The 9,579-nt window shown below is 31.5% G+C and overlaps 1 protein-coding gene across 1 annotated transcript; it reads left to right on the top strand.

Annotated features, from left to right (window-relative positions):
• The first annotated feature begins 3,093 nt into the window (after nt 1-3,093).
• Nucleotides 3,094-4,678, top strand: LOC145587000 (NAC domain-containing protein 41-like). The gene is made up of 3 exons (XM_081643985.1): nt 3,094-3,440; nt 3,883-4,154; nt 4,339-4,678. Exons 1-3 carry the CDS (start codon nt 3,260-3,262, stop codon nt 4,567-4,569), a joined length of 684 nt encoding a protein of 227 aa, XP_081500111.1. The 5' UTR covers nt 3,094-3,259; the 3' UTR covers nt 4,570-4,678.
• The last annotated feature ends 4,901 nt before the right edge of the window (nt 4,679-9,579 follow it).

Consider the following 9,579-nt stretch of genomic DNA (forward strand, 5'->3'; position numbering starts at 1 on the left):
CAACCATTCAGCCCCCAAAACCGGCCGATTTTGGCCATTTTTGGTGGTCGTTTTAAGGGAGTGGCTTTGTTTTTCGGTGGGAAAACTGTCGGTTTAGGGCTGGGAAAGGGGAGGGGTAGGTTTCTCGGTAGTCATGGGCTAGGAAGGGGGTGCGTCCAGCGTTAGAGGTGGGGCAGGGGCTGGGCTGTGCTGCCGGTGGTGTTGGTAAGGTGGCTGGCTTGCGTTGCCAGTGGTTGGGGCTGAGAGAAGGGGAGGTGGCGGTGGTGGAAGAGGCTGAGGAAGGGCTGCTTGGGATTTTTTTTTAAAATATTTTTTAAAATTTTTGACCTATCATGTAGTAGCGACACGTGTATAAATAATTACAAATCAGTAAAGTTTACCTTTTCAACCGGTTCCAAGTAACTTGAGAGTGATAAAAATTAGTAGAGTATAAAGTTGGGAGTGATAAAAAATAAACGAAAGTTGGGATTGATATTGACGAATGGAGTAAAGTTGGGATTAATGGTGGCAATTTTTCCTATTAGGTTTAATTTAGCCCCTGTTCTCATCATATTATTTTCAGTTCACTTCAACTCTAATAAGTTCAGTTCAGTTCAGTTTAGCTCCTAATTTCCTTCTCTCATAAAAATTCATTTCAGTTCAGTCCAGTTCAACTATAATAAGTTAAGTTCAGTTCAGTTCACTGCAGTTTGGCTCAGTTCAGTCAATGAGAATAGACCATTGATTTTACAATGATATAGTGAGACCAATATTACTAAAGATTATTTTCATTCATATTTTAGGATGTAACAATTTGACCTAAAAGTTAATTAAAATAAAATAAAATAAAATAAAATATAATCGTTGGCCCATGTAGTGAGTTTTTGAGTGTGAAAGAGTTTCTCTCTCTCTCTCTCTTTGGCGGCCCAATCATGAACGCACCTCATGAAAGAATGATAGAAACTAGAGGTAATTTCAAGAGATAGAGTTGACCAATTAAAATGTACTTACTTGTAATAAGTAGTAAGGCTTTTGTTTAGTTTATCTAATATTTACTTATCCGGTTTAATTTTTTTTTGTTTTTTAAATCCGATCTGTTATTTAATTTGACTAAATTTTAATCTTATATGTACGCTAATTTTAAAGAAAAAAAATTGTGAAGTCTTGTTACATCCATTAAAATGTCGTTCGTTTTTTTTTTTTTTTTTTTTTTTTTTTTAAGAAGAAAAGGATTCCATTAATGAAATTAAAGATAGCCAAATAACACTTACAAACAATTCCGAGGAAATCTAAAATTCCAACACAAATACAATTCACCTTAAAACTAGTTACATCACAAATTCGACCAACGATCGCCTTTATAAAAATCTTCATCCGAAGCAATACAATCCGTGAGTTAGCACTAAGGGCCTGTTCTCATTGACTGAACTCATCTGAACTGAACTGAACTGAACTGAGCTGAGCTGAATTGAAGTGAACTGAACTAAACTAAACTAAGCTGAACTGAGCTGAACTAAACTGACCTGAGCTGAACTGAACCGAACTGAAATGAATATTTTATAAGAGAAGGAAATTAGGAGCTGAACTGAACTGAAATGAACTTAACTGAGCTGATCGAGCTGAACTGAACTGAACTGAGCTGAACTGAACTGAACTGAATTTCAACGTAAGAGAACAGACCCTAATTCGGCTTGAGATCCATGGATGAATAATTGTTTGGGTGAAAAAACTCATATGGCTTCTAGATACTTTTGGAGATTGTGAAATCCTAAATCTTCAATCTTTGGTATACGAAGAAAAATTAATATTTAATAATTTTTAACATTAAAAAATCATACATAAAACGAAAAAGTATGTTCAAAACTTATTTTTTCTGATTTGATCTTAAATAAGTAATAAAGTTCGAAATTAAATCAACTAAACATGTGGCCTAAGAGATAAGTTAATTTATTACACTTCATCGATATTATTCTTTAAGTGAAGCATAAGTTCATGACAATAGCCATATAACTACTCTTAACTAAACGGGGTTCATATTAATTTATTATGGACCACTTATTAAGAAATACTCTCTCCTTCCCTTTATTATGTGCCTATTTCTAGTATTATTTATTACTCACATAATAAGTACTAAGTGTAAATGTTTCACTTAAACATAAATGTCATTATGATAAAATAAAAGTTAATATGTTTCACTTAAACATAAAAGTCATTGGGTAATATGTCATTATGATAAAATAAAAGTTAATAAGTACTAAGTGTAAGAGTAAATGTTTCACTTAAACATAAAAGTCATTGGGTTAAACAAAGGTCGTAATAAAAGAGATTGATATACATTGAACTCTTAATATACTTGTGAATATAAACAACAAAGGTCATTATATTAAAATTAGGGTTACTATGTTTAATAAAATGTTGGTAGGAACATTATTTTGAACTTGAGATTTACAAAAGTTTTAATGAAGGTCAATATGTTAAAATTATGGTCAATTTATTTAACATTATATTGATTGACACGGGAAGACGTCAGGTATTATTGTGAACTATATTCACACAAGTTTTTTTGTAATCAGATTGCATATAAGATTTACACAATTTATTTAATGAATAATAAATGGAGTAACTTGCTAGATTTATATTGGTCACGATCCGAGTATACCACCATCACCTTTTTATTTTATTTTATTTTTATTTAATTAATTTTTTATATTGTCATATTATCGCAAGTCTTACGTGAATTATCCTTTGCACAACATTATGTTTTTCCATTTGGCTAGGAGATGGGACAACTTTGATTTAAAAAAGATTGACTTACTTTTGGTGCCAAGATTAAGTAAAGATGGTAGCATTGAAATATTCTTACTTTGCCAGACGAAGGATCTTAAAAGAAGATTAAAGATACCCTAGCTTAAAGGATCCAACTTTTCTTTTGTAACACTAGACTTTCATTATATATGCATGCATCCTATTACTATAAGTTAGGTAAACCTTCATATATATATATATATATATATATATATATATATATATATATATATATATATATATATATATATATATATATATATATATATATATATATATATACTTCGCTCTACCATTGTATAGTAGGGAGGTACTACTACTCCATTTACAAAACATAGTTTCTAATCTTTCTACACACTAATTTAAACACACCTTTACCTCATTGATTTATCCATCTCTTCACTCGATTTCGATTGATCTACTCGAAATTAGTACTTGTCTACGTAAAATCTCAATTTTTTAGTAAGATATTGAAATGAAAAAACACAATTTTGTAGGAGAAAATTTGAACAGATTGCCCCCTGGATTCCGATTCCAGCCTACCGACGAGGAGCTTCTTTTCCAGTACTTAAGATGCAAGATATTTTCGCTTCCTCTTCCGGCCTCCATTATCCCTGAGGTCCATTCTCTTAAGTTAGACCCTTGGGAGCTGCCCGGTATGTGTGTCATAATTTGCTCATCATACATTTCCCTTAATCTTCATGTCATTGTTAATAATTGTATTATGGCATAATGGCAGGGATAAAATGCTAGTAAATTTTGGCTTCTATACATTTAAGAAATTTAATATTGCATAGTGCATGGTACTTTTAACTAAAAAATAGTTCATAATCACCTCATTAGTCTATTATGCTCTCAAAGATAGGATTGTGGAAGAGATTTTGTTTAGGTTAGGGAAAAAAAAGTATTATTACCTTAGCTATGTGTCATTTTTGTATTTTAAAATTAACACGAATAGTTTAAGTAAAAACTTTTATTGGTAACTAAGAATTGAATAATCCCGATTTTGAATTAGATTAACTCAATGTACATAATCCAATAATTTTCCTATGTTGGTGTTTGTGTTCTAAAATTTTTACATTCATGCATATGTTATAGGTGATTCAGTGGAAGAGAGATATGTCTTCACCAAGAAGGGAGGAAGGCACAAGAAGCGTAACCAAATTAATAGATCGATTAGGGCAACAAACTTAGGTTATTGGGAAGAGACTGGCTCGGAAATGCATATATCTCCTCCTCCAAGCCAAAATTTCGAAACGGTGATGATGATGGGCATCAAAAAAACTTTAGTATATCATATGGGAAGGGCTCCAAGTGGCAGTCCAACTGATTGGTACATGAATGAATATAGCTTAGTCTATAATAATAAGGTGAATTTCATTTCTTAAACTTTATGATACAGTATATGAATCGATCCTAGACTTCAACCATAAGCTTAACCTTGTAATTGAGTCGGCTTGGTCTATTGATACTTTGGTTAAAAATTGCACAAATTTGTATGTTATATAGGAGTAGTATATATACTAATGACTTATATTAATAATTTTCGTGCAGAATAACAAAGGTGTATCCAAAATGGAAGATTGGGTCATTTGGCATGTATTTTTGAAGCAAAGAATTGAAGGAAATGACGATGCAATTATGTTAGACTATAATAATAGTCATTACAGATTAACCTCCAATATTTCATCCCCTTCTTCTTCTTCTTCGTCATCAAATTCATTTGCACATGTTTCTTCATATGAATTACATTCTGATGAAGAGAGTAGCTATAATTTTATGTAATTTAATTTATTCAGCATATCATAATTCTTGTGCTTAATTATGCAGTTTATGCATTAAAGTACATTATTTATATTGCTAATATTGAATTAATCATGACTTTTATATTGAATGTACTCCGTACTATGCTACTCTTCATTTGTTCTTTATTTTAAGGTCTTTTGAAAATATGTTTGACTATAAATAGCTTTAATTGTGTGTAACATATATTTAAAAACAATTATTTTTCATTTTTTCTGTTCAAAAAAAAAAAAAATTATTTTTTTTGATATTTTATGTTCTAAAATAGTCTATTAGGAACTCACATACCTTATATGTTCAAAGTTAACAAACTTTGATTTAAAAAAAAATGAATACAACCAAACAATTATGACCTACTCGTAAAAGAGTAAATTTATGTAATTATAATTAAAGTGAGGCACCAAAGGTCCAAAGTCAATATGAAATGTACAAACATGCATGCATTGACTTTAAGCATAATAATGAAAGCATAAAGCAAGTAACTTCATCTACTCGTGCTACTTAAGTACTAAGAAATCTTCCACGTTAAGGAAACAACATACACAAAAGGTAAGACTAGGCAAAATATTATATGCATGGTTATCAACGTAATATCCCTTTTATTTGTGACGACAATTTAACGTGATTTTATCTTTTGAATATTCTATTTACTTTATTGGTCAAATTAAATTTGATAAAGTTGCAAATTCATACATGGAGTCAACAATGAATTTGTGGCAACAAAGACTCAAATCTCAATAGATTTTGCAATTTTTACCACATCAAGGGATCATACGATAAGGTAAGTCACATCTTACATGTTCAAATTTTCCACACCTTTTCTTAATTATAAGTTATGATTCAAGAATAATTTATTGATTGAAAGTTGAGATTAATAAGTTAGGATGTAAAAATATATTCTAAATATGTCAAGCAAGATATATATAAATTAAAGTTCTTACTATATATACTTTAAATTCCAGATATTTTAATTCAATTCTTGCCAATTGAGGATAGTTGGGTGGAGATCCCTTTACGGCTTTACCCTTACCCCTAATAACTTGCAACCCTAGCTCATAAATTATGAACCAAATAAACTGTGAAGGTTGAGACATGATGGACAAAACAAACGAAAATAAAGTTATATAAATGCTATTTAATACGACAAATCAACTAAACCTACAATGTCAATCAAAACAACCTATGCATAAATGTGTTACTCTTACCAAGTGATCACATGGACATTTTTTTTTATTTTTTATAACAAAATAGATGAACGTTGAAGATGAGATAAGATAAAGCAATATTTTGAATTTCCCTACAACAAAATCATAGAATATGCATGAAATCATGCTCGCGACTACGCTTTAGGTTTGCTAGTAAGATCATATCATCTTCCTACACATAAAAAAGGAAACTGAAAAAATATTACTAGGAAAATTAATTAAACACCATTTCAAATCCCTCCTTTATTTCTCTCCTAGATCGAATTGAGAATTAAGCTCCTCCTAATTGTTATAGAGACACGATGTACGTATGTTCCATTGAATATATACTATCACGCAGCTGCTTGTTGAATGAAATGAGAATTGTGTGAAGTACAAGGAAGGTGATATAACGAATGCATGTTATGAAATATATGTTTTCCTCCTTTTGGAATTCCTATTTTAAACATCTTCACTCTTTTATGCTTCTTCAACATGGTGTTCTTCTCTTCCACTACCTGCTAATTAATTATAATCATGATAGTTATAATAAGACAATAAACCACGATTAATTTAGCAACCACGATTAATTTAGCATTAAAGGGAGAAAAAAGATTAATTAATTAAGATGATAATAATTAAATCAAACATGCGTTATATTTACCTTATTTGAACTAGATGATTCTTGTCGTAACCAATTTTTATCATCTTCTTGGCTGCATTCTTCTACTGGTTCAAGTTGTCCTACAACATATGCATAGTAGTGTAGAACTTGAAATTTAATGTAACAATATTTACAATTTACAAATTATTGTCACGATTTAATTATTGGTTCTTACTAATTGTTCATCTTAGTCTAAAAATCAAAACAATGAACGTTTAGGTATACATAGAGAGTACTTTGTTATTAAAAAAAAAAAAAAAAAAAGAAAAGAAACATAGAGTACTAGTTAATATAGAACATCACCCATAACAAATAAAACTAATTTAAAAGTAAATTGAAATCAACTTATTAACAATACTTATAAGGAATTCTATAAGGTTATCATAAATCAAAACAGTTTTAGAAAATTAAGGGTTCGTTTGGCATCATTGTGGTTTTCTGTTTTTTGGTTTTTTGTACTTCCTTCGTTACGTATTATCTGCAACAATTTCCAAAAATGGATGTTACACATTATGTGCAACAAACTAAAACTTTCCTCTTTTAGTAATTTTTTTATGCATAATTACCAATTTACCCTTATTTAACTTCAATAAACACATCAAATCACATGTTATTAATCTATTAACCTAAATTAGTTCATCCATTATTTAAACCTAACCCACATTCTCTCTCCTCTCACAACCACATCTACCACCAACACCACCACCACGTTGTCTCTCTCCTCCCTCTCAGCCACCACCACCGCTTTTCTCTCTCTTCTTTTGGATCGCACATCCACCACACCACAACCACGCACCACTCTGTTTGATCGCCGCCCCTTTTCCTCGGGAAGTTCACCGCCACTTTATCCTCCCCTCATCAGAGCCGCCGCTTTCTCCTCCCTTCGTCAGAGCCGCTGCCACCTTTTCTACCCTTCTCAAAGTCGCTCAGAAAAAAGAATCGTGGTGGGTAATTGATTAGGAAAAAGGAGAATTTGAGTAAGCTTGAAATCTCAGATCTAAAGCAAATTTGGTGAAAGATGACCGATCGTGAAAGATCGTGGTGGGTAAGATAGGTGAGGGTGGTGGTGGGGTTCCACGATTTCGCTTAGGTGGTGGGTTTTCGCGATTTCGCTCAGGTGGTGGGGTTCGACGATTTCGCTCGAGTGGTGGATTGTTGATGCGATTTGTCTGGAGTGGGTTTTGGGTGGTTATGGTGATGAGACGGGATGGGGTGGTGGTGGTGAGATGGTGATTACGGGATGAGGTGGTGGTGGTGGTTTTGGGCTGTGGGTAGATGTGGGTGGTGGTGGATGTTGCTACTGATGGGTGGTGGGTGTGGTGGATGTTGCTGCTGGTGGGTGGTAGTGGTGGTTGATTAATTTTCCCCCTTTATCTCTCCTACCCTTAATCACAAAGTCTTTACTTTGTTAATCACATATTAACAAATTTTTTACATAATGAATCAAAAAATATTTAAACTTATTAAAATCAAGATAATTTTGAAAACTGACAACATAAAAGTAAAAACACCTTTTTCTTGTTTCCTGTTTTTGGTTTTTAGTTTTCAAAAAAACAGGAAACTAAAAACTAAAAATGATGTCAAACAAACCCTTAGATTATGAGTTAATGATTAACCCACTCTAAATCAATAATGTGTACTCATTATCTTGTCATAAAGCAAACAAATCTTATAAAAAATGACAAATTTTTATGTACTGTAAAAAAGAAGGTCCAATAATTTTAAATTTAAATTAGCAAAAAAAGAGGAAGATATATATATATATATATATATATATATATATATATATATATATATATATATATATATATATATATATATATATATATATTCTCATGAAGGATCTCCTAAATTGAATTCTCACATAATTAAATTGAACAATACATTTCATCTTGGCCTAACATTATAATTCTTTTTGTCCATTAAACATTTCCTCAATAGGATAAATTTGCATAAAATAAAACAATTTCTATCATAAGCAAATGAAAAGAAATTACCTTCAAGCTCTTCTTCATCAAGAGAATGAACACAATAAACTCGAAAGCTAGGAGAGCTCGGAGCCAACAACTCCGATCTCTCAAGCTCATCTTGATCAAACGTGCATTCCTCCTCCTTGATTACTTCTTTACAATGCAAATTATTTTCAAAATTAATTTCATCAACATCGTTATTAATAACATCATTTTTAACATTATTAACATCATTTTTAATGTTATTAACATCATTTTTATCCTCCAATATAGGGAATAATATTATTGATGCACTATTATCATCAATGTTAGAATTTTTTTGAGGGCTATCTTGTTTAAGAAAGGAGGCATGATCGTCATCAGAAACATTATTAGGAGGCGAAATAGACGTTGTATCTTCCTTAGTAATGATCTCTTCTTTTTCTTCTTCTTCTTCTTCTTCTACTTCAGAGCGATGAGAAGTAGTAATGTCGCCTGCAAGGAGTTCCTTCTTGGAGAGGCCAGCGTTCCTCCTGGCTAGAAACTCGTCGATCCTACGACGAATGATTGGTCGGAGGCCAGCCTCTTGTTCCGGCTCTAGCTTAGATCCTCCGCAACCCATTTTGTCTTAAATATGTTGTTTTACATGCACACATGAAAGATAAAATAGGATGCGTGAGTGTGAAGCATGGATGTTATTTTGATCAAGGATAGATTTGAGAGGAGATGACAAAATTTTTTTTAATAAAGTTAGTTTTAAGGAGGAATGATGTATTTTTTGAGAGAATTTAGGGGAGTATTTATTTGAGGATTATTTTGAACTCTAAAATGAAAGGTGTAACGAAATTGATGCCAACTTGGTTAACAAGAGTGATTTTTTTTTTTTTTTTTAGTTTTTTTTAACAATATTTTTTGTTATAATAATCAATGGTATATAATTAGATAACTATACTATATGCAATGGTATCAATATAAAGAAAATAGGGGAGTATGGTTAAGGTTTATGCATAAGAAATCACGGAGTATTAGCTTATTTTTTTGAAACAAAGCGTACAAAGATCTTGGACTCCAACAGATGTGTGACTTGTTTATTTAGATTCCGCTTAGTCTATTTCGGATCTTATACATGTGACAATTTTTCCCAGGAGATCCTACAACATTAATGCAGATGTTATGTACCTAGAAAATAGGCCTA

The sequence above is a fragment of the Chenopodium album genome, chromosome 2 (assembly GCF_948465745.1).
Source record: "Chenopodium album chromosome 2, dcCheAlbu1.1, whole genome shotgun sequence".
NCBI classification, from domain to species: domain Eukaryota; kingdom Viridiplantae; phylum Streptophyta; class Magnoliopsida; order Caryophyllales; family Amaranthaceae; genus Chenopodium; species Chenopodium album.

Excerpts from the sequence above, each read along its gene's own strand:
- LOC145587000 (XM_081643985.1), top strand. The coding sequence starts at position 3,260 with ATGAAAAAACACAATTTTGTAGGAGAAAATTTGAACAGATTGCCCCCT. Across the intron at positions 3,441-3,882 it reads AGACCCTTGGGAGCTGCCCG|GTGATTCAGTGGAAGAGAGA; the intron begins GTATGTGTGTCA and ends CATATGTTATAG. Across the intron at positions 4,155-4,338 it reads GCTTAGTCTATAATAATAAG|AATAACAAAGGTGTATCCAA; the intron begins GTGAATTTCATT and ends ATTTTCGTGCAG.